This window comes from Grampus griseus (assembly GCF_964374135.1).
Source record: "Grampus griseus genome assembly, chromosome: 11".
NCBI classification, from domain to species: Eukaryota; Metazoa; Chordata; class Mammalia; order Artiodactyla; family Delphinidae; genus Grampus; species Grampus griseus.
Genome location: NC_139005.1, coordinates 51,901,107 through 51,928,020, shown reverse-complemented (window position 1 = coordinate 51,928,020; position 26,914 = coordinate 51,901,107). Strand labels below are relative to the sequence as shown.

Below are 26,914 nucleotides of genomic sequence, written 5' to 3'. Positions count from 1 at the left end.
CCGTCCCTATTTTGAGATAGACAATTCATGTTAACTTTAACTCATAAAGCTAAACATTCAACCTGTCTGTTTCCCTTTGTTCTTTTTCTGTGCTCAACAGGGCCACTTTCTGGATATGATCTGACTCCCTACGTAGGTCTGCCTTTAGGATGATAATATACAATAGTAAGGAAATTTCAGCCCCAACACAAATGATTTATTTTGACAAATTGATAAAATGAATTCTTATGGTGATTTTGTGAGTCATATAGCTTGACCAGAGAAAGAAGACACTGATCACGCAGATGTAAGTATTCTGAGCCATGTGAAAATTATATTTCTCATTGTAAACAAATACATTGGCATTTTAGCTTCATCCATCCGTCTTTTGGGTTTGTCAACATGAGTCCACCCCTGAGAGATATTGAAACATCTAGGTTTCTGAGCCTGAAAGTTTGACTAGATACTAGAACATGGAAAGTTCACCAAGGCAATTGATACTATCTTTTCAGGCCTCTTGGGAAACTGTCAGCAACATTTTCAACGGCCTACAAACTGGCCACATTGTAATCATTTATAAATCTGTACTACACTTTGTATTATTAAGGTGTGTTTATAATCACATTGTTATATTTGATAAAAGATTAAATTTTATAATTTATAATGCATAATAGTTACTAAACATAGTAATTATCCAAAATAAAAAGCTAATAATAGAAAAGTTAAAAACAAAAGTTGCTCATTAAAATAACCATCTCATGATCTAATAAAAAGGACACAGTCCTTGAAACTTGGAGACCTGAAGTCCAATCCTAGATTGGCCATTTACTATTTATGTGGCAAATCACTTAATCTTTCCGTATCTCAAGTCCTTCGCTGGTAAAAATGTCCCTGTGTATCTTACAAAGATTTTTGTGAGTCTCAAATTTGATTAATTAAAATACTTTTTAAATGGTAAAGCATTATACAAATATTTTCATCATATATCCATTAATATCACATCTGAACTTAGGTTACCAAAAAATGCAATTATATAGAAAGAATCGGATCCACTTAAAAATATAATCATTCTAACTTTATACATATTTTTACTAAATAACTGATCTGAGGACATAATGTTCTAATGCGGTAGATTCAAGTTTTGGCTCCTATTCCTCTCCCCTCCCTATCTCCGCACCCATTACCATGTGACTCGGCAGTTCTGCCCACTAGAGGGAAGACAGGATACTTACACCTGCATGACAAGTGGGAAGGAAATAGCTCTTTCTACTCCTTTACTTCTGGCTTGGACATGCAACTTGCTTGGCCAATGGGATGCTAGCAGATCTAGCTATGGTGCAGATCTGCTAGCAGAGGATGATGCAGAGGCTTGAAATATGCTTGCATAGTTGGGCTTGCCTTGTTACCTTTTATCATCAATGACAAGACTTGTGGCGCAGACCTGAAGCCCACCTATGACTAGCTTATGTCAACCAACTCCCACCCAAGCCCACTCCCACTCATGGACATGTGAGCACAAATACTGTTGTTTTAAGTCACTGCTTTTTAAGGTGTCCTTTTACACCTTGTTATTGTGACAATCACTAACTGATAGGCCCAGTGATTATACAGAACATAATATACTATATTATGAACCTACTATATTTGTATGATCATTAGTTTAGAGGATCGTCTTTAGGTTAGATAATGTAATCCCTAGCCATTAATTTTATCATTTGTCCAACAGTAATCAATGAGTACCAACTATTGCCAGGGAGTATTCTAGGCACTGAGCTAGTCAGGCTATGTAACATTAGCTGCCCTCGTAAACAATGGCAAAATCTCAGTGGCCTATTAAATAAAAGTTTATTTCCCTCTACATAAAGGCCAATGAAGATGTTCTTAGATGAAGAGCTCTCCTGAGTGGATCTCTTCCAAGTATGACTCAGGAACCAAGACACCTTCCGTATTGTGATGCCATCATGTTCAACATGTACCTCTGATGTAACCTCAAAAGGGGAAGTGAGATGTGGGAAGGCATATTGGATACTTAACCCACTTAGCCCAGAAATGACACATACTCCACTGGGAGAATTAGTCATATGTCCCCACACAGATGTAAAGGGGCTGGAAATTGTAATCTCTGGCCGAGTAGCCACTTCCCAGCAACAACTCTACACTAAGGGAGGGGAGAATAATTCTTTGGTCATTAGTTAAGCATTTCAATCACAATTGGAGAACAGAACAAAGACTCCCAACCTCACTGAATTTTTGTTTATTGACTATTTCGCACTGGATACAAAAGTTATAAAGGTGAATAAGACATGATTCTTGCCTTCAAGAAACTCAGAGACTTGAAGAGGAAGAGGGATCCACACAAATAATTATAGCAGATAATAAATGTTATAGTAAATGTAAATACAAGATCCAATGTTTGCACGGAGGAAGGGATGATTAACTCTTGGAAGAGTGTTAAGGAAGACTATATTTAATTGAGGGGGCAATGCTTGATCTGAGCCTCAAGACATAAACAGAATCTTGCCAGACAGATGAAGAAGTAGGGGAGGATGCTAAGTGGAGAAAACAAAGGTTTGCATCATATGATGGCTCAGAGCTTTTTTCCTTATAAAGCTATGGAGTGGTGTTGAGGGCAAGAGGGAAGGGGCAAGCACGTGTGTTTACAGTGGTAAAACAACCTCTTGCTTCACATATAAATTTGGAATAACATAAGTTTTCTAATTAGAGCAGCCTTCATTTCCATGGGCACTGCTTTGGAATAATGTTCTCTACAAGAGAACAAGTACAATTCATGACCTAAGCAAGATGGCTAGCACCAGAATACATAGAGCACGTGGAGCTGACAACTCAGGGATGGTGATATCTAAAGAGGCAGAATTCAGGTAAAAAAACACTGAATGACAAATTGTCTCTCCTCTCAAAGTCCTTGTCAGATAAAATAGAAACCAAATAAATAATGATAAAAATAATGAATCAGGTTGATCCAATAACTACGCATCAAACCCTTTATGTTGCAGAGAATATAGTTTTCAAATCACCCACAGAAGAGTAACAAGAATTAAATACCCACTAGGCCCCCAAATAAAATTCTAATAAGTAATGAACAACAGACTTACTAAAAAGTGGTAAAGTCACATTCTTTGACCACCAAGCGATGAAACTGAAAATTACTAACAAAAGTAGCAAGCAGAAAGTTTGGAAATTTAAAAACTTTCCTAATCAATATGTGCAAAAGAAAATCAAAACTGCAATTATTCAAAATACAATATTTAAAAATCTCTGGGGTTCAGTTAAAGCTTTAGTAAAGGAAAATTATAGTTATAAATGCTTTAATTCTAAATAAGAAAGAAAGAAAATACAGTTTTAAGTCTATGACATAATGGTATACATGAAAACCAATTGAAAATTATTGGAAGTAAACAGAAACTTCATTCAGATTTATCTGCTCCAGCACCTCAGTACTTAGCCAACATGCCTTGCTGCTTCCTGGTCTTTAATTTAGTTTATAAAAGGAGATGAAGGGCTATGTCCCCTCCACTTGCTTCTACACAATCCCATAAGATTGTTATAGAGGAGAGACTGCCTGATTTTCCAGGCCAACCTTGAATAGGATCCAGTAAAAGAATGAATTAAAAAATAAATAAAAGTGAAGAGAATAGTATCCACAAACATTTGTCATTGTTCTCTTCTAAGTTAATCTCTCTTAATGATAATCAAATGTGAAATGTCACTCCTTATTAAAAGCTATAGAAAAACTAAACACCAGCCATTAGCATTATTAGGCTGTTCTCTTAAAAGTGTTCTCTTTAAAGGGGAAAACAGTGATGGGGTTTGAATAAAGAAAGGAAAGGTGAATTTGTCAAAACTTAAAATATATTAGCTTATATTTAAATATCAAGAGTTCTTTAACTCACCATCTGGATACAAATTTAACCTTGTTAGCCCTTCTCAGCTAAATATGCAAAGAAATCCATGTGAATTTGTATAATAGACCAACCAGCTGTAAGATTCTATGAGAGAAGGAATTGTATCCCCCCCCCCCCCCGTTCATAGCTATAGCCTCAGCATCTGGCATAGAGTACGCCTGATAAATGTATGCTGAATGAATGAATAGATGAATAGTCAATATTCTCTTTTTTTTAAAATTTATTTATTTAATTAATTTATTTTTGGCTGCATTGGGTCTTCGTTGCTGGGCTCAGGCTTTCTCTAGTTGTGGTGAGCGGGGGCTACTCCTGGTTGCGGTGCGCGGGCCTCTCATTGCAGTGGCTCCTCTTGTTGTGGAGCACGGGCTCTAGGCACGTGGGCTTCAGTATTTGTGGCACACGGGCTCAGTAGTTGTGGCACACAGGCTTAGCTGCTCTGCGGCATGTGGGATCTTCTCAGAGCAGGGCTTGAACCCGTTTCCCCTGCATTGGCAGGCGGATTCTTAACTACTGCGCCACCAGGGGAGCCCAGTATTTTCTTATTAATGAAGGATGCCCAAAGACAGATTTCAATACACTTACAGAGATTTATATTTTATTTCCTGCTTCTTCATTGTTATGAGAACTTTAAAAATAAGAAATTTTAAAATAACAAAATTGATTTGTAGGAGCTAAAAAGTATTGTCAACATATTCTCACATTTCTAATATCTGAAAATGTTTTCCTTATTAATATTTCTTGAGAAAGGCTTACTATGTTAGGCAGATGGTCTCATTTGCTAATAAGCTTTCGAAACTCTAGTTCTACTATGTTCAAATTCCCCATTTCCCTTCAACTTAGTGACCACCATTAACAGCCCACTCTGTTTTTCACCACCCATATGTTTTTGCCTCAAGCTTTAACTGATTATATTCTTTTAGTTCCTTACCCTGGTGTAGATTCCTTTTTAACTACAGATCTTAAAAGCGACACTAGCTGCTTTTTGTTCCTTGGAGTTTTTGAGTTTTTTTTTTTTTTTTTTCCTTTCAGGATAATTATATTCTGTTGTGCCTTTTATTATCGTGTCTTTTAGGATCTCCTAACCTTGTACACTCTTGGGCTTTATTTAATAGTGAGCTCTCTCCTCCACTCTCCACACTAAACCACGCTCATTAGGTTTCTTAATCCTCCATAATTTGCTTTCATGAAATCTTATACCTTTGAGTTGCTGTGTTCTATGAGCCCATTTCCTTAGTACTGCTATTCCAAGCAGCCCAGAATCAACAAGCACTAAACATAAGCTTATTCACTTTCTCAGCCAACATGACTCTACAGAAAAAAAAAAAAAAAAATCTTTGTTTTGAATGTTTATGGACCATGAAACTATACCATTTAACTTGGTATTTCATGTTCTCACCCAAACATTGCCTGAGAAGGTTAGGACCACAGAATTAGACTTTGGGCAGTCCTTAACATACAGTTTTTAACTTATAGGCTTCATGTTCTTCTTGGTCAGAAAACTATTTTATTTTAATAGAACAGAAATAACAATATCCTGATGTTATATAGTGACTAGTAAATTCCAACTATATCTTTTCCTTATACCCAGAATTCAGGATACGAGAAAAACATCTTTTTTCAGTTATTCTGCCAGAGCTCTGTTTTTCCAAATGGGTTGTTTTTAAAAGACATGTACACTTCCTTGAAATTTGACTACACAGCGAACTCTGGTCTTTTCAGCAATTCATTCTTTGCTTTGTCTTCCATTCTACTCTTCACTAGCACCTTTGCTGACAGGTATGTACAGAAGGGCCAAGAGAGCATATATTTTGGGTTTTGTTTTAACTTTCGAAGGAAAACCAACAACAACACACAAAACAAAACCCAACCAACCTCAGCAGTGAGTTGAAAGAGTTAATGAAGTTTCCAAAGGTGCCCAGCTTATTCAAGCAAAGTTTACACTTCAACCGTATGCATGTTAACTTGTGATCCTCCCCATCCAGATGATAGAAAGCAAAGCCAGTAAGTTCTTTATTTAATTGGTTTGCATCCACACACTGACCTCCAGGGCTCTGTTTACATAGCCTATCATGCAATATGCTCCACAGTTCTCTCCCTCTTTCAAAAGCATGTTTCTCCTGAGATTTGATATATGGCTTTCATGTTTAATCACTACATTAAACTCAATGCTCTGCTTCCTCCAGCATCAACTAACTTCCCTTCTTGGGAGGTGGGGAGAAGAGCACAGCTTCTTGCTACTTCTGAACATAAAAGGAAGTCTGTTTTACTCTATTAGTAAAATCACCAACTACACAGGATCATAGGCAAGCAACATTAGTACATCAGCTAGGAAACAGTATTAAAATGGAACCCTTAAAACTCCTTTAGAAAGAAGGTAGGCTGATTGCTCTCAATTGACAAAGCTGAAACCTTTGGGTGATTAAGTTATAAACCAACAGAAACGGAACTTAATCAGGCTACGACTCAGTACATAGAGGACACAGCTAGAAGGCAGCTAAAATTTTCATCAAATTAATCTTGAGGATAGGACGATTCTGGGGTTCTCAGATTGGCATTAATTCAGCACCTTCTAATTAAAGTTTTTCTTAACCTTCATCACATGAATAGACCATTCAACATCTCTAACTGAATGTGGACATGGTAATGTCAAGATCCTTTCCATAAGAATTTGTATGTGACTCAAATTTCTGAGAGAAATAAAAACCTCAAAAAAAATGATCTGTTTCAATAAATCAACACAATCTATAATTTTCAGGTTTTAAAAATCACATGAAATGTATGTATTTCACTTTAAGATAATTAAAGCAGAAAAAGAAAACTGAAACAAATGGCAAATTATTGATAATGGTAAAATCTAGATAATGAATGTGTGGGTGCTCATTTACTACACACTGTACTTTTATGTATAGTTGAAATTTTTCATTATAAATTTTTTTGAAACTTTAAAAAAATGCAAAGAAGTTGTTTGTGAATTTGCTTTTGTAGAAAAAAATCAATACAATTTTGATAAGAAAAAAATTAAATCACTATCTAGGTGGATCATTTTGGTATATATTCAATAGCTGACATTTTTTACCATGTGCTGACAATGAAAACTTTCCTTCCTTCCTCCTGAATCTCACTCCACAGCCTGAAACTCATTTACACAAACTGCGAATTGCAAATATGCAGTAAACTCTGCATAAGTTGGGTTCTTTACTTGAAAAAAAAATATATATATATACACATATATATTTACTTTGAAATTCTTTCCTTTATGGCTAGTCATTGACCATAGTATTTATTTTTTTAAGGCTTTTTTTTTTTCTTTCTTAGTAAGATCAGCATTTTCCTTCATTTAAAAATTTTACTTTGTCAGGAACAATGTTACAGTTGTATACAACATTAAACAGAGCTAGTTTACTTTCTGTATTTGATGAACAATAGAGAACCTGAACCTATTAAAGTCATACATTTAATTGTTCCAATATGCTACCTCATTTCTAACCAAAATTTGCATGATATAGAATGCCAAAGAATACATTTCTAACTTCCTTTGTCATGATTCCCTCATTTGATATTAAGCTAAAAGAATTTATAAGAAAAAAGAATTACCTGATTCTTGATTTGAAACCATCTGAATTATTTCCACAACATATTTAGATTCAAAATTAAAAGAATAAATAAACTTTTAGTCAGTATTCCCCATAAGATTTTTCAGAGCACAAAACTTTGTAGTTTTCAAAGACATGCAGATGTTGTCCATGAAAGACGTTTTAAAAAATTAGGACTTGGAAAAAATAAGAATCATGAACAAAACCTTTGGTCACAAGAGTGAAAGATGTGTGCCTATACAGATGTTATAACTATTTTCATGATAAATACTAACTCTCACTACAGGAATTTAGCAGCACACTTTAATTTGTTTTTGAAAATTTAACATAAATTTTCTAACTTTGACAACAGCTGCCTAATATTTCAGTTTTATACACTATTTCCAGGTTTTACCTCTGAAATGAACCTAGTAGATGTTTTCATTTTTAAAAGCTATATTCCAGATCCTGTAGGCTAAAACCAGTTTTTGACTTGATGCTTAAGGAATTTGATCATAACAAAGTGGATTTTTAAATAAATATTTGATGACTGACTGGCAATGGTAAAAAGATATGCAATTTTATATAAAAATTCATTCTCAATTTTTTCATTTATCTCTTATTATATTTAAATATTTTAACTATTAAAAAATGACAAAGACTTTTTACACCATTTTGAGTCGCCTCCTATGAGTCAATAAAAAAGTCAAATAGTGGATACAATGCCATTATGCCTTTAGTCTCCATATCGTCAACATTGTAAACCAAATGTTTATCTTATGCTACCACTGTAACATGTGATTCAGAAGCCCAAGAGCACACAGAATGGAAAGATTTCTGGAATCACAGTTCTCAAAGTAGGTAAAATTGTTAACTCAAATGTACAGACTTCATATTTAAAGGGTCTCACCTAGTTGGAGAAATTCAAAAGAAAGATACAGGTTTTGAAGAAGAAAAGCATGTTGGCTCCTTAACACCACTATCAAAAAGAATACATAGTCTTTGGTCCCTTTGTGAAATAATAAACGAAAACTTTTAAGTTGAAACATAGTGGAACTCAAACCAGAGTAAGAATGTTACTTTTAAATTCAATAAGTTGTATATTTTCTGCAAACTATTTTCTCCTGAAATTGAAAATTAATGTTTATTTATCTATAACAGTTCACTAAAGGGCGTAATTCCTTCGTACTGAACATGAGGTAGTTTTTGTGCTTTAATTGCAAACACCGTCAGAAACTATGAAGCACGTACATCTCAGCGAGTGACACAAAGACACAGTCAAATGTAAGGATTATATAGCTATATTCATGCTTAATGAGAAGAAAACATCTAATGAGGCTGATACGCCACTGTTTGTGAGACTGTCTTGATAGATACAAAATAATGGCTTAAGGTGACCTTCATTTTCCATCACCCACCTCCCCAACAAAACAAATTTTTAAAAATTAGCAAGTCATAGACAAATATCTATTTCTATTGGCTAAAACCGTCTGCAGTTTGCTGGATTAAATGTATCTGTTACCCATATGTGATGACAAGTCACTTGCAGAGAATTTTTAAATTACCCAGGATGCTTTGTCCAGTGAGAGAATAATATTCTATTTTTAGCAATGAGTAGGTACAACCCCCTCCTTTGCTTTTAAAATGAAGCTCTGCAGATACAGAGCATTTAATACTTATTTCAGAGCTATCGAGAATCCCAACGTGAACACCACCTCAAGTTATGACTCCAAGCAGCCACAAGCAGCCAACAGCCCTGCTTTGAGGTGGGGTTCATGTTTTGAAAAGAGACTGCCTAGTCTGTTTAAAATCAAAATGGTTCTTGATCTGATGCATTACTCCTCAGAGAATAATGTAAATAAAATATACTCAAAATAACATTATTAATGTAAACATACCTGAACCAGAGTCAAATTTCGTTTCTGACCTGCAAAGAGAAAGAAATTTTTTATGATATAAAAATTGCTTGTTAGACAATAACTGATTTTATGAGGGGGAAAAAAGATGCAATAGTTTTAAATTTCAGTACATGCATCAACAAGTAAGACAGCTTTTTAAGATGTAAATACGTATTTATTTTAACCATTTTAAATGCATGCATAACCCTAGGTCCTCTAAACATGTACATGTCCACAGAGATAGCGCAGTATGGAAAAGATATTAACTTTTTAGCTTGTTTTTGAAAGAGAATAAATTATGTTAAAAAAATCACCCAATCTTTACAGATTAACTTGTTTCAGTAATATAATAAAGCAATAAAAACTCAAATTTAAAATTATCTTCTTTACTTATTATTCAAGATTTTCAATTATTCAACAGCAAGTAATTTTTCACTAAGTTCTTCACAGAGTAAATGAACCTAGTAACCCCATACATTTAATAAGAAGGAGAAAAAAATGTGAGCCCTTGTGGGAACATTATGTTTCAGATATAGGTTAATACTGGTTGTAAATTCAGAAGCCTTTGAAGCTCTCAGTCCGGCTGTGGGAAAACTGCTGTTGGGTAATTACTCTCAAGATGCTGCTGATGTGCTGTCAAGCAGAATTAACCCTATGACTAGGCCTATCTACACAAGCTACTATAAGACAGCATTGTCTATACCTAGCTCTCAAACCAATTAGTGGGCATGCTCCAGTCGGATTTATATCACACATTAACAATCAATAGTATATATGTTCACAGCTGCCACAGCAAGAGACAAGAACCAACCAGCAGGAGTCCTGTTAAAGGATGTTACATTGACAGAGAAGATTTTTTTTTTTTCCTGGGGAAATGTAGTTAACTAAGTGGGAAAGGAGATTTCTTTGAAATTATGCCAGGGTACCAAAGCACCTTTGGAAGCGGTGGCTTTCTTTACCTAAATTAGCTTCAAGAGAAGTCATCAAAGGAGGAAGAGGCAAAGGATAAGCAAGAGACAGCTTCCTTTGACATAAAAATTCATTTTCTCAAGTATTCCCAAATAAAGTTTCAGCTGATGCTCAAACCAAGTCCATAATCATAAAAACAGAAAACTAACTATTACAACCACGGTTATCAACAACCACCACTGTAATCCAGGTTCATATTTGTCTCAGATCCTGGTCCCACCATAGTCCTCATCTCAGTCCTTAGGTGTCCCTGACTCCTATTTCAGGTGTAAACCCATTTTCACTTTTTGTCCTCTCCTGTTCTGGAAAGCCTGGCCTCATGCCCTCTTCTTTGTTTCCAGCAACCCTGAGCATAACTCTGAACGACACTTACCACGCGTTTTCCTGCTGGTTTCCTAGCCTAGCTTCCCCACTGGACTCTGCCTTACTAACGTCTGTAGCCAGGGCGCCTACACAGTGCCTGGTGCTTGTACTCAACACATGTCTATAAAGGGAAACCCCTGCCTCCCTCTCAGCTGTATAAGAGGTGCTCTTCCTTCTGCCTGAGGTTCCCTGCATTTACATCCTAAAGTGCACTCTCTCATCTCCCCTGAAACCAGGTTGGATTAGTTACCCCTTCCTCCGGTTGTATCTTCAATATCTGCGTCTCCCCAAGTTCCTCCTCCCTTCTGCACAGAAGTGCTCCAGAATTAATTAAAACCCTCCTTCAAATCTGTGTCCTACTCTTTTCATCCCTCTTTCTTCCTGGCTTTACAAGCAAGTTTATTGAAAGGAAAGACTATATTCTATATTGCACGTCTTCCTTTCCTGACCTCCCAACATATTCACTCTTTGAACCACTAAGATCTGTGCTAAGTTTTCTCAGTGGCTTCCTAATGCTCAAGCCAACAGCCCTGTTACAGTCCCTAATTTACTAACCCTTTCTCCAACTAAAATCCTACCTGAATGTCACACTGTGACCTCAAATGCCACAAGTACTGAACTGCATTCATTTTCCTTTCCCTCACATATAATTCTCCTGCTATAGACTCCCTATTGTCAGAAATTATGATGTTATTCTAGTTTTCTTTTGCACCCTCGATATCTAAGCTGTCCCCCAGACCTGCTGACTCTACCACCTTCCCCTCCTCTCTATCCTCAGTCTTACCATCTTAGGCCTATCTTTGGCCCAATAATCTCATAACCCGTATCCCCCACTCCCTTCCGACCCACCCTCTAAACAGCTGCCAGACGTTTCCAAAACACTAATCCGATCACATTGTCACCACCCCAACAACTAGAGCAGAGTTTTTCCAAACTTGGGTCACAAGTTGACCCATCAGAGGATTATAAAATTAATTTAGTGGATTGCAACTAGTATTTTTTTCAAAAAATGAAACAGAACAGAAAAGAAGACAGATGCATCCCATATTGAGAGTACATGCAGTTTAGAGGTGGATTAGAGGCAGGATTAGAGGGGGGGGCGGAGAGCCAGATCACGGTAGGCCCCTCATATGCCATGCAGAGGACTGTGAACTTGGTGTCCCTAGGTCAGTGGCTTTTAAACGTTTTTGTCTGTGACCCATAGTAAGACATACCTTTTTACATGGTGACTTATTACCAGGCTTGGCCCTAATATTTGCAGGGCCTTGGCAAGAGGACAAATAGGGATACAATACAGCTAATTATTTAAAAGTTACAAGCCAAGGCAATAAACTGTTAGAAAAGTATACTAACCTACCTTGACAGATATACCTGATAACAAAAACAATGAAAACTGTGTGTGAAACTATTGATACCAAGTAACTGAGAATAGTGCAAATTTTAAATTAATTTCGTCTTCCACTGAAAGACTTATTCAGCCTGGGGAAATTCAGGGGCAATGGCAACTAGGCCAAGTGTGAGAAGAGGAGAAGCCTCCCTCAGCCTTCTCTTCCAGTGGCTATGGAGTCCGTAAGAGAAACACCTCCTTTCTTTTCTTCTTTATTGGGGGAGGGGCTCTTTCATTTCTGTCAGAGGCTCTGTACTCCTACACATCCCCCATTGCCTGTCCCCACCAGCCAGGCCCCTGAGCTCCAAGTCCATCTAGACTATAACAGTCAGGCCCAAGGGCCAACCTCTGGCTTCTAGGTGCTCCCAGCTCCCCACTCTCATAGGAAGGTTTGAATTAAGAATTCTCTGACCAGGAATGTGGAAGAATAGGAAAAGCATTTTGCCCTTCCCTCTTTGTTTCCGCTTCTTTCTGCCCTCTAAACTGTAGCCTTCACTCTCACCAAATCAAGCTATTGCCATGTTATTTTGTAACCAAGCAGGACCCTATGGGGCCTTCCCAGGACAGGCCTTCCCCCATAGCCTCTGCTTTAGCTCCACTCTGAAGTACCTAGATAATAGTATATGAGGCAAATTTCCACCAAATGGAAGAACTACTTGATGACCATGAGCACACAGCCCCAGGCCTCCTGGAGCCTAAGGACTGATAATGTTAACCCCGGTGACACCACGCTGCTGCCTCACCATCAGCTAATCAGAGAACTGTGTACAAGCTGATCACATACTCCTCCTCTCCTGGCCTTTAAAACCTAGAGGGGTGGGATAGGGAGGGTGGGAGGGAGATGTAAGAGGGAAGGGATATGGGGATATATGCATATGTATAGCGGATTCACTTTGTTATACAGCAGAAACTAACACAACGTTGTAAAGCAATAATATTCCAATAAAGATGTTAAAAAAAAAAAAGAACGCTTTGCCAAAACCCTTTGGGGAGCTGGAGGCTTTTCAGGGCGTGAGCCACCTTGTCTCTTTGCATGGCCTTGCAATAAACCTTTCTCTGCTCCAAACTCCGACGTTTCAGTTTGTTTGGCCTCACTGTGTGTCCGGCACATGAACTTGTGTTAACAATTTCACAGCCTTCATCCAGTATCCTCAGCTTAGACACACTTCCCCCAGCTCATCACTGACAAACTTTGACTCCACAGACTGGCCTCAATCCTGGCAGCAACTTGCCTGGCCCCCCCACCTCCTAGAGCTCCTTGCTCGCCTTCAGTTACTCCACAGTGTGGGCCTGGCACGGCAATCCCCACACCATGTGGCACTGACACTAAGCCCAGCAGGGTGCATGCAAGGTCTCGCCCATCTTCATGTTCCCAGCACTAGGCACAGCACCTGGTATTTAAGAGCTATTAAAGATGTGTAGCAGAAGTTAACACATGAACAAATGGATCTGTAAATTAACAGAGGGCCAAAAACCAGATATAATGACCAAAAGCTCTATAAAATGCCTCTTTTGAGAGATGAAAAATCATATCAGAAAACTGTTAATCCCCAGACCATCTTATCTCTTCCAGAGATAGCTGGTCAGTATGTAAAATATACACATAATGTGCAGAGAAAACATCTTCACAAACTAATTAATGACATTAGGTACCAGTTTTCAAAAAAGAATATTTTCAGAATTCTTAGACACAGTACTGAATCTTCAAAAGCCACAACTAGTCTAATAATAATTAAAACGTAATAAGAGAAGTTAATACTGTCAGTTTTAGGGGTTGAGAAAACTGGTCCTATGGTATAAGTTAATTTAGATTTCTATTAAATTTTACATACACACATACATACACAGAGACACAAAGTACCCCTCTATTATACTATGGACTCTGATCATCTCTACTCATAAATCCTCTGTAAGAAAGTAAGTAAATTATAGATAGGACAAAGAAATGGCAAGTATGAAAAAAGAATTCACACAATACATATTATACAAGAAAGACAAAAAGGGATGGTTCATTCATTCATTCCAAACACATTTCTTATGCGCTTATTTTTATTCATATACCATGCTGGATGGTAGGAATACAAAGATGCATAAAGTAAGGTTGTACGGGGTATAATGTTGATAAATATATTTGTGTCTCCACAGACACCCATTTTACTCCTTATTATATACTTAACATCTAAGCTTAAAGCTATTCAACCAGTTCTTCCGGCAATCGCCAAAAGATGGTGAATATAGCCCAGACTGTTACTATTTTCCAATATCCATTCTCCCCTTTTTTATTTTGGAAATAGAATCTCTGAGTTTTAGATGGGCACATGCCTGCTGAGGTAAGACAATTTTTTCACAATATTTCCCACTTCTCTTGTTTTGACCATGTGACTAAGTTCTTGCCAAAAGGATGCAAGGAGAAGCATTATGAGTTATGCCCTTGAAGCAAATGTCTACACCCCTCCCCTTCTTCCCACTGGCTGGAATGCAGATGTGATTCCAGGAGCTGAAGCAGCCATTCTTAGATCATGAGAGAGAAGCTGATAGTAGAGCACCAGCCTTTGGCTGATGGTACACACACACAAGTAGCACCATATCAATCCCAAACTGCTACTATGTTTAAGCCATTATTATTTTGGAGTCTTGTGAGAACAGTTATAACAGAAATGCCACATTAAAAAAAGGCTTAAACTAAAACTTAAAAATTTTTTAACCTGAAAAGTTTTTATGAATTTTAAAACCATAAAGTGTAGATGCTAGGAAAATTTAAGTATCATTATTATTTTTTAAATAATTAAAATATATAACATATGTATTCTTTTGATAATAAATTTTCAGATTTTCAAAAGAGGGCAGTGTTAGTCATTGGTTAGAGCTCTATAGTCCTGAACAAGCTTATAAAACTGCCGTTCTCTATTTATAGGAAATAACCTAGTGTTTATGAAAGTTCTATGTATATTGAAGTCAAGTTTTTAAAAATTTTATTATTTTTAAAATTTTATTATTTTTAAAATTTTCTCTTATGAGGAATCCACAAAGTCTCAGAGAACACTGCTTTTTTGCTTACTTTCAACTGTATTGAAAACATTTAAATGGGACCCATGTAAGTATGAACTACAGGTTAATGAAGTCAGTGTTCCAAAAGGTTTCAGACAACATGTGGAACAGTGAGGATGCTGTTCTTATTATTTTTAATTGATGTCAACTAAAGATTGTAGCTGCAAAAAATTATTAGAGGGAAGGAGTAGGAGGGGCAGACTGATTTTTGCCTATTAGTGTATTATATATGGCAACTCCATACCAAGGATTTTCTAGGACAATCCAAGTCAAATAACCTGTCCTGTTGTCGCCCCTAAAGTATGGAAAATTTTCAGAAATTCCAATATTTCAGGATCCTACTTATAAGTCTAAGAATTTCTTCTTACCCCTACAAGTAATTCAAAGGCTTTCATCAGACCAAAGGCTAGTAATAACGGCAGTGAATATTTATGCACCTTCTTTCAGTTACATAAACATAATACACTTCCTCTCCTTGGAATGCTCTCTCTTCCTCCCCCTCACCCACTCCAGTATCCCTTAACCCCTTTGCCTACTTAACTTCTAAAACTTTCTCCATTATTAGCTTAATTATCAGTTCTTTGAAGAAGAGTAGCCAGACTAGATTAAATCCCTTGAGTTTATACTTTTATAGCACCAGTCACTCCTTTGCACTCGTCAGAGTTGTAACTCTACGTTTGTCCACGTAGTTATTTGATCATACTAAAAGAGTTCACTAATTGTGGCAGACACTATCTGTTGTGTATGTAATGGCCAGTCTCCCTTTTCTCTGATAACAGAATTGCAATTTTTGAAGGGTGCGGAAAAATGTTTCCACCCTAGGAATGAATCATTATTAGGCTAAGCCATCTGTGGCAATCCTAATCTCCTTTGTCAGTGACTGGTTCAAGGACAGGGATGGAACCCCTCTCTGAGCAGTGAGAGGTACAGGGAAGTCTGCTGGGGGTACTTTTTGGGAAGGTTTTTCCTCATGAAAAGGACAGGGGTGATTTAGGGAGAAGGCCCTTTTCCTACACTCTCCATGTTTCCTGCCTTTAAAGTTATTACGTAAGAATACTTAGAACTGCTGTAGCAATCTTATAACCATGAGGAGAAGGCCAAGAAAATAGCAGAAATGCCAACCCGGAACCCTAATTTCATTCCAATTCCAGAACAGCCTTTCTCTAGAATTCCCGCTGAGTTAGAAAGTCAAGTCTAGCATTGTTAGGCCACACTCAACTTGGGTATTTCTGTTACTTTTAAACCAACATATTCTAACTGATATTGTTACCATAGCAGTACTAGGTTATGAACTATCTACTTATTGTGTTTAAAACTTAGGCCTCTATGTTATATTTTGATAATAATGATGCTATAAATACAAAAGACAGAAAAATATGCAGAAAGAAAACAAAATGAATTTAAATGTTTAAAGACATGTTAGCTACCACAACTAAAAATGAAGAAAAGATACAAATAAAAGATACCCATTAACTGCATGCTTAATTTTTTTAACTGAAAAATATAAATTAAAAAACCAGAAATTTAGAAGTCAAGATGATAATCATTAGCAGAACAGCAGCAAAGTCCCTCCTAAGTTGCTTGAAGATCTCTTACATGAGCCTGTCAATGAGAACCTTCAAGTTCAGTTACCAGGACACAGCTACAATTCTTCTTCATTTATCGACAGTGTCTGTCACTGAGCACCGTAATGTACTGCAGATAACATGCCTGTATAAATTCCTGCTCCCTGTGACACAGTTCTGCTTCCACTGGTACTGTTTTTATTTCTCCTTTTAACCAGGCCCTAGCACTTTCACTGGGATCACTGCCACCCTAATAAGTTAGAGACTTTATGCAGCAGTGATGTAGTCTATGAAGCACTTAAGACTGAGGTAGCAATCGTGGAAAAGGCAGCCGATAGAGACGGACAGACTAGAGCCCAGTCCCAGGTCTTCCACTTTCTACCCTGCGTGATTTTACAGAAGTTCATTACACTCTACATCTTAGTTTCACTATCTACAGAATGGGAGTAATGTTTACCTTTTAAAAGTTTTGTGTAGGTTAAGTGAGATGATACTGTAAAATGTGTAGGTCAGGTCCTGGCATATATTAGAAGCTGAATAAAAGGTAGGTTTTATCTAAGCAATAATATTAAATAAAGTTTACGGCTACAAGTACAAGTAGCAATATTTTAGCAAGTAAAAAAAAGACTACTATATTATAAAAAGAAAGAATGTATTACTCTGATATCTTACTTGGGGTGCAATTTTAATATGAGTATCAAAAACCATGCAGGAAAAAAATGAGGGAACAGCAATAAAAATAACTGAAGAAACTGGAAATATTTAAGAGGGAATGCTAATGGAAAATAATATAAATGACCCAATTACACAATACAGAAAAGCAGTCTTATTTGTCCTTAAAACACAAAACAGTCTCTAACTAAAATAGTTGCACAGTGCACTTGAGAGCTTACTGGAATAAGAATCAGGAGACCTGGATTCTAGTTCAGCAACCAGGACAAGTCATTTAACTTGTGAGCTGCATTTTTCTCATTAGTAAAATTAGACATTAGAAATAAATCAATGCTGCTCCATACAGCCTACCCCACGGAGAGGTAAGCTATCTAAATTTTTCTACAGTTCCCAAGAGTAAAGAAAAGGAAAAGGGGAAAGGAGAGAGCAGAGGAAAAGTGAATATGAGATGATAAAAATTGGCATCTGTAGAACTTGAACCTACAGATAAATAAGACTGAAAAAATAGGTCATTGTTAAGACCACTTTTGGCTCTCCAGGTTCTACAGTTTTCTCTAGGCCATATTGATAACTGCCTTCTTTGAATTTCAATATCATTTCCTGTCTGTATGATTTATAGTACTTAATCTTATGTTTCCTTTAAAATAATTTAATTGTTTCTTGTGTATATAACTCTTACAGAGAATAAAGCTTTTAAAGTAAAGATTCTTTAGCTATTGAGAATAAATTCAAAACACTAAAGAAAATGGGGTTAAGGAGAATAGAGTACACTTTCATGTTAGGAGTTGAACTGTGTCCTCCCAAACTTCATATGCTGAAGTTGTAACCCCTAGTAACTCAGAATGTGACTGTATTTGGGAATAAGGTTTTTAAAGAAGTAATTAAGTTAAAATGAAGTCATTCAAGTGGGCCCTAATCCAATATGACTGGCGTTCTTTTGAGAAAAGGAAATTAGGACACAGACACACACAGAGGGAAGACCGTGTGAGGACACAGAGAGAGGACAGCCATCCACAAGTCAAGGAGAGAGGCCTCAGAAGAACCCAACCCTCTGACACCTTGATCTCAGACTTCCAGCCTCCAGAACTGTGAGACAATAAACTTCTGTTGTTTAAGACACTGTCTATGGTACTTTGTTATGGCAGCCCTAGCAAACTACTACATATCATTTCTTCTTCAGTCAGATATTTAGCAACCTCAGACCTCCAATAAAAGCCAAAAACCTAGAAATTAGCTGGAAATAAAAATGTCTACAGCTTTCATACACTTTAACACATTTTAGGTACAAAATATGTTTGATTTCTCTATCCTCCCTTAATATTTTTAACCATATTCTGCCAAAGTGCTTTACCTGCATTTTGACCATTGGGCAGCTGCTTCTGCAAATTAGTAGAGACCACCAGCTGGCACAGCATAAGACTGTGATCAATGGGCTCTTTGTATCTTCATACTGCTGTGGGAAAATGTTTCGAATGGTTTTGCTTGGTCCTTTAACACTGATGTTATATACATACTTGTCACGTGCTCTCTGGGGGATGAGGCAGACTTGGGAGGTAGTAACATTTACTGCTCTACATCAGTTTGACATATAATATTTCTTTACTTATTTTGCCTGGAAATTTTCATTTCTACTCTAGGTTGTAATCAGAAAAAGAATGAGGAATGCAAGGATTCTTCAATATACTCAAATCAATCAATGTGAAAAAACATATTAACAAATTGAAGGAGAAAAACCAAATGATCATCTCAATAGATGCAGAAAAAGCTTTCGACAAAATTCAACACCCATTTGTGGTAAAAACCCTCCAGAAAGTAGGCATTGAGGGAACTTACTCAACATAATAAAGGCCATATATGACAAACTCACAGCCCACATCATTCTCAATGGTGAAAAACTGAAAGCATTTCCTCTAAGATCAGGAACAAGACAAGGTTGTCCACTCTCACCACTATTATTCAACATAGTTTTGGAAGTTTTAGCCACAGCAATCAGAGAAGAAAAAGAAATAAAAGGAATCCAAATCGGAAAAGAAGAAGTAAAGCTGTCACTGTTTGCAGATGACATGATACTAAACCTAAGAGAATCCTAAAGATGCTACCAGAAAACTACTACAGCTAATCAATGAATTTGGTAAAGTAGCAGGATACAAAATTAATGCACAGAAATCTCTGGCATTCCTATACACTTATGATGAAAAATCTGAAAGAGAAATTAAGGAAACACTCCCGTTTATCACTGCAACAAAAAGAATAAAATACCTAGGAATAAACCGACCCAAGGAGACAAAAGACCTGTATACAGAAAACTATAAGACACTGATGAAAGAAATTAAAGATGATACAAACAGATGGAGAGATATACCATGTTCTTGGATTGGAAGAATCAACATTGTGAAAATGACTCTACTACCCAAAGCAGTCTACAGATTCAATGCAATCCTTATCAAACTACCACTGGCATTTTTCACAGAACTAGAACAAAAAATTTCACAATTTGTATGGAAACACAAAAGACCCCGAATAGCCAAAGCAATCTTGAGAAAGAAAACCGGAGCTGGAGGAATCAGACTCCCTGCCTTCAGAGTATACTACAAAGCTACAGTAATCAAGACAGTATGGTACTGGCACAGAAACAGAAATATAGGTCAATGGAACAGGATAGAAAGCCCAGAGATAAACCCACGCACAAATGGCTACCTTATTTTTCATAAAGGAGGTAAGAATATACAATGGAGCAAAGACAGCCTTCTTCAATAAGTGGTGCTGGAAAGCTGGACAGCTACATTTAAAAGAATGAAATTAGAACACTCCCTAACACCATACACAAAAATAAACTCAAAGTGGATTAAAGACCTAAATGTAAGGCCAGACACTATCAAACTCTTAGAGGAAAACATAGGCAGAACACTCTATGACAAAAATCACAGCGAGATCCTTTTTGACCCACCTCCTAGAGAAATGGAAATAAAAACAAAAATAAACAAATGGGACCTAATGAAACTTGAAAGCTTTTGCACAGCGAAGGAAACCATAAACAAGATGAAAAGACAACCCTCAGAATGGGAGAAAATATTTGCAAATGAAGCAACTGACAAAGGATTAATCTCCAAAATATACAAGCAGTTCATGCAGCTCAATATAAAAAAAACAAACAACCCAATCCAAAAATGGGCAGAAGACCTAAATAGACATTTCTCCAAAGAAGATATACAGATTGCCAACAAACACGTGAAAGAATGCTACTCTTCACTGCAGCACGTGGGCTTCTCATTGCGGTGGCTTCTCTTGTTGCGGAGCACGGGCTCTAGGCACACGGGCTTCAGCAGTCGTGGTATGCGGGCTCAGTAGTTGTGGCACACTGGTTTAGTTGCTCTGCGGCATGTGGGATCTTCCCGGACCAGGGCTCAAAACCTGTGTTCCCTGCACTGGCAGGCAGATTCTTAACCACTGTGCCACCAGGGAAGCCCCGGGGGAGCTATTTTAAATAATGTGGTCAGGGATATGCTTTAGAAGGAGATGACATTTCAGCTGACACCTAAAGAATGACAAGGAGCCCACATACAATGGGGGTGCAAAATGGAATTTTTGGTGGAGATTCCAAAGGAAAGGACCAATGCAAAAACCCAAGCTTGAGGGCTTCCCTGGTGGTGCAGTGGTTGAGAGTCCGACTGCCGATGCAGGGGACGTGGATTCGTGCTCCGGACCGGGAAGATCCCACATGCCGCGGAGCGGCTGGGCCCGTGAGCCATGGCCGCTGAGCCTGCGCGTCCGGAGCCTGTGCTCCGCAACGGGAGAGGCCACAACAATGAGAGGCCCGCGTACCACAAAAAGAAAAAAAAAAACAATTAAGCTTGGCATGAAGAAGAAGAAGGAGAAGGAGGGGGAGAGAAAGAGGAAGGGGAGAAAAAGACTGGATCTAGAAAGAAGTGAATAAAAGAGAGAACAGTAAGACAGAAAGTCAGAGAAGTAGACAAGGGCCAGATCACAACTTTAAAAGCCATTGTAGGGCTTCCCTGGTGGTGCAGTGGTTAAGAATCTGCCTGCCAGTCCAGGGGACATGGGTTTGATCCCTGGTCCGGGAAGATCCCACGTAGCATGGAGCAACTAAGCCTGTGCGCCACAACTACTGAGCCTGCACTCTAGAGCCCACGAGCCACAACTACTGAAGCCCGAGTGCCACAACTAATGAAGCCTGTGCGCCTAGAGCCCGTGCTCTGCAACAAGAGAAGCCACTGCTATGAGAAGCCCGCGCACCGCAAAGAAGAGTAGCCACTGCTCGCCGCAACTAGAGAAAGTCTGCGCACAGCAACAAAGACCCAATGCAGCCAAAAAATTAATTAATTAATTTTTAAAAAATAGTACCTTTACTAAGTATATGGGGGGAAATGAGAGAAGAGTAGATTTTGCTGCTTCTGAGTCATTCTGCTACCACTATTTCTTGCTAATTCCTGATTTATTCTTGTGAGCTGCTAGGATCAATAAGAAAGTTTCAAGCTGTATGGTCCCACACAGGATCTCAGATTAGTATAATTTTATTGTATTTTTTAAATCTTGAAGATACTAAAAGCATGATTTATAATAGAAAAGTATATAACTGCCATAAAAAGAGATGACACAAAATGTCTCTTGACCTAATTTGGGGACAAAAATTCATATTAAATCACTGGTTCCGTAGGCCCAAATCAATGAGTCTGGAAGATGTATGATTATATCAAGCTTTTCAAAAGCACAGATTAGTCTGTAAATCTGTACTCTTAAATTCTCCAGATGATCTTGAGAACTACTGACCTGGATGGCATCCCTTAAAACAAAGAATATTTCTCCTATTTAAAATAACAAGGCATCCCACCTTTCTAATGATTTAAATTTGTATCTATTCGTTATTTCCAAAATAAGTTTCTGCCCAATAAAGAAGTAAAAAAATTCCCGTCACAGATTGTTGTGCAACACTACTATAAAGTTGCTTGTGGGAAGCACTGAACTAAGTACAAAACAAGTGAAAAATTTGTCAGAAAGGATCCAGTCCCAGAGCAAAAAATGATACATTTGCCACTTTCTTGGTGAACTTATTAAAAACATTCGATTACACAGCTATTGTTTCTGGCCACATGAATCAAATGATAAAACCATAGATTTCATGGTTTACTCAGACTAGGCTAGCAAATTAAAAAGATTCATCACTAAAAAGATGTGTCTTGTGTGGTCAGTAAATTTACACTCCACTAAACCTCCAAGCAAAAATAATACGAAAGACAAAGATTCAATATCAAGACGCTTTCCTTCAAATCTGGAAACCATGAACAGTGCACTAGAAGATCTGAACTTGCATTAAGTCATAGTCAAGAGCATTTATGGAGAGCTCACTACCTGCAAAGCACTCTATTTTAAGGAAGAGGTTTTGTTTAAAGTAGCCATAATTCGGCCCATAAAGCCCTTTATAGTTAAAGATGAACAGTTTGAACCTCAATCAGGAGCAAATGGGTAGCTGGTTCATACTGAGGGATGCGGGTGTAATTTGGTCAGTGCCGCTCAGTTTAAGTTGAATGGGCCTTTGCAGTTTGTGTAAATTCTACCTTCTGGGTGGTCTTCCAGAGCAATCTCAAAAAGGGCACATCACAGAGGTACTGGAGTTAACTTATGCTTATGTAGACTATGAGTCATGCAACAGCCATTAACACTAGATACTTAAGTGAGCACATAGAAGTAAAACGTGCAGTCTCCATCAGCATAGGGCCAACTTTCCTTACAGTAAAAAAATTGCAACTAGAATGAACGCTAAAAAACAAATCAAGGGCTTCCCTGGTGGCGCAGTGGTTGGGAGTCCGCCTGCCGATGCAGGGGACGCGGGTTCGTGCCCCGGTCTGGGAGGATCCCACATGCCGCAGAGCGGCTGGGCCCGTGGGCCATGGTCGCTGAGCCTGCGCGTCTGGAGTCTGTGCTCCGCAGTGGGAGAGGCCACGGCAGTGAGAGGCCCGCATACAGCAAAAAAAAAAAAAAAAAAAAAAAAAAAATCAAGACACAAATGAACAAAAGTATAGTTTGTTCCAAGTACAATGCAAGATAATAAAGGCAAAATATAAAGAGCAGGGACTTCCTTGGTGGTCCAGAGGTTAAGAATCTGCCTTCCAACGCAGGGGACGCAGGTTCGATCCCCGGTCAGGGAACTAAGATCCCACATGCTGCAGAGCAACTAAGGCTGCAAGCTGCAACTATGGAGCCCACACACAACTAGAGAAGCCAATGCACTGCAACAAAGATCCCACGTACAGCAACTAAGACCCGAGGCAGCCAAATAAATTAATTAATTAATAAATATATATATATATATAAATAGCAGAAGGAATCATAGGTTACAGCCAGCTAATCCATGATCATGAAATATAGGAATGATAAGTCAAATATAGTTACCTGTTTTGACTTAGACTCTCCTTTCCTTTGTCTACTCACTGGTAGTGGCACAATGCATTAAGTGTTCAAAGAGTGGAAACAACAGCAACAAATAAGAGCTGCCATGTATGGAACTCCTACTTCACAGCAAGCATCCTTAACACTTACACACAAGCAAAGAGCCTAGCTGATCAAAAAACTGCACATTAAAAACGTATCTCGTAGATGGACAATTATTAATCTGAAGAAATTTATTTTACCTATCGCCCAGAAAGGTAAGGAGAAAAGTTAATCTTCTTTTCTACAGTTTATTCTACCTGTTCTTTAAATCTCTTTCCCTCATTTCTAATACCTTAAATATATCCCACTTTACAACTTTCTTCAATTTGTCAAAAAAAAAAAAAAATTTTCCTTGAGTTTGTTTTCCGTCCAGTCATAAGGGGTTAGCCTCAAATTCCTGTTTTAACTATAATGACACAACTATGATGACTGTGTTTTCTGGGATTATTCCAACTTCAAATATTTTATCACATTATCTCCACTTCAGCTTGTGGTTTGAAAACATGAGATTGTATCCTAAAATCTCCACAATCTTGTTTTCACTACTACTTCCACCAAACTTATTCTCTAACATTGCCAAACCCAATGACTGGTTCTTATTCTTCTGAGTCTCGGCATCACTTCATAGCCTAGTTCATCCTATCCATGATATCTATACATCCAACCTTGGCCTTCATACTAAATTTAAATATCTTCCTGCCTACTTTGGCATTTCCCGATGTGTGTTATCAGTAACGTTAGCCTCACAGTATGTTCCTCAGTTAAGAAAAGATACTGTGGTCAAAAACTTTCGGAAATGCTACCTACAACATTCTACTCCTGAAGCTCTCCAATGAACATTAGTGAATTGTGCACTCCTTGATTTTTATGATGAAGCAACCATTTGACTCATTTTTACTCAGTGTTTCCCAATAAGCAATCTTGTTTCATTCATCAATAGAACTCTTATTTTATTTTTTCATGGAAGACATATTAACACGTTGTGGAGCTACTATAATGTAGGAGTAGTATTCTGATGAAACAAATACTCCATAGCACATACTTTGGGGAATACTGATGTACCTGAAATTTTAGGTTAAAACCTGAAATCTATCAGGCTTCCAAAACTGAATTCATCACCTTTCCTCCCAAGCCAGGTGTTAAACATCAAATTAATCTCTAGTAACAGCTTTTTCACCAATCTCGTATTCTGACAGTTGATAAATCTTTTCAGCTCTTACTGTCTGTTGTCTGTAGTTTTTTTTCCCCTCCCTTACATCATCCTATTGACATCACCCTAAGGCAAATCTTCCTTAAGCCTCATCTAGACTCATGGTAACCAATCATAAGAATTAGAGGAGAGCTTTTTAAAAAAAAAAAAAAAATTCTGGGCTCCACCACAGCCTTGCTATATCAGAATTTTGAGGGGGAGAGGCTTGGGGTCTGTGATTCTAACAGACAGCCAGATTTGCAAACTGCTAAAGTAGACCATGAAGGTTCCATGACTCTTTTCTGCCTAAACTAAGCATTTTCAGTTCTCTTCCCTCATCTCTTCAAGTGACATCATTTTGAGTCTCCTAACCATCAGCTGCTCTTTGTTGAATGTGGTCCATTTTGTCTTTAAACCTTTTAAAGCAAGAGTTTTATACTGAACCGCAGAGCACTCAGGATATAGTTGAGCCAACTTGTCAGAGAGTAGGACTGTCAATTATCTATTGTCTCCTGGGTTTCTCTAGATCTGCCTTTATGCTGGACAAGCAAAATCATCTCCTCCCTCTTCCATCCCCTGCAGCAAATTGCTACTTGTTATGATCAACACCAATCTGCAATAACCGCTAGAATGTGAATCACCCAGCAAACAGATATAACTTCCAGAATTTTAAAGTGTTACTTACCTAAAAGACCTCTGGTCTCTGTTCTAAATAAGTGGCATGCTTCCCTTTCTCTACTGAACTTTAGCTCTGAAAACTGCAATTTATGCCAATCCTTACACTGTTTTAGAATCAATGTTCCACATTTACAGAGTGTTTTTTCCACTTACAAAACATTTCGACATTATCTGGTTAATCCCCTCAAAAGTTCTTGTGACATGGGTATTATCCTCATCTTACAAATGAGGAAATTAAAGCTCATAGAGGTTAAGTAGCTTATTCAAAATCACACACAGTAAGTGGGGAAAGTGGTGACTTTAACCTCATGTCCTGCACCTTAATCATAGCTTTCTCCACTTTAAAATCCAAGTATAGTCACTTGGCCATCATCAGAAAATTAGCACCAATTAACACCAGCGTGTGATGGCTACCAGATGGTGAATTACTAAGCAAAAAGAACAATCAACTAGAATCGGGGAGGAATTATAACATAATACAGGAGCTAAGGAGGGGTGCCTTTGGGGTCAGGCAGCCCTGAATTTGGGTCCTAGCTCCATCTCTGACTGCCATTGTTACCTTGACTAAATTACATGTCCTTTGTGAACTTTGATTTTCTATTTAGGTTACAAAGAATAAAGGAGATAATTTTCTTTAAAGTGCTTAGCATAATGCTTGGTACATGGTAAGTCTTCATTCAATGCTTTTTTTTAAATCCCTAATTCAAACATGATAAACAGTTTATTAAAATAAGTCTGTTTGGAAATAAATAAAAACCTTCTGACTTTGGGGTCCCATCCTTCATCAATTACCTCCAGATGTCTGGGAATAGGGCTATGTGAGGACTATAGGAAGACAGAAGACAGTCACGAGGAGGAATATAATTTGAAATGATGCTTGAACTGGAGGCCAAGAGAAGGTAGGTGAATAGAAGGTTAGAGCTAAGTCTAAGCTCTCAGTGGCTGCCTTCCCTGGGTTATCATCACCATTACCGGTCACTTAGGGATAAAATAGAAAAAAAAAAAAAAAAGAAGCAACAACTTAGAAGGCAGTGGGTAAAGTAGCTACTTGAGGTGTGAATAGATTATTAAATGGACAGAATTACATAATGTGGAATTACATTCCATTTCATTCTTTCAAATTATCACTGGGAAAAGGTAAATTTGGTGGTAAAAAGATAATTAATAGGGCCCTACTGTATAGCACAGGGAACTCTACTCAATACTCAGTAATGACTTATATGG

General features: G+C 37.7%; 1 protein-coding gene across 1 annotated transcript in view; it reads right to left on the bottom strand.

Annotated features, from left to right (window-relative positions):
* The window catches only part of MSRB3 (methionine sulfoxide reductase B3), a gene marked incomplete at its 5' end in the record, with an annotated part of 164,478 nt that overhangs the window by 71,729 nt on the left and 65,835 nt on the right, over positions 1 to 26,914 (bottom strand). The window contains 1 exon segment of the mRNA XM_082665631.1: positions 9,373 to 9,401. Coding sequence (XP_082521757.1) covers positions 9,373 to 9,401 — 29 coding nt within the window.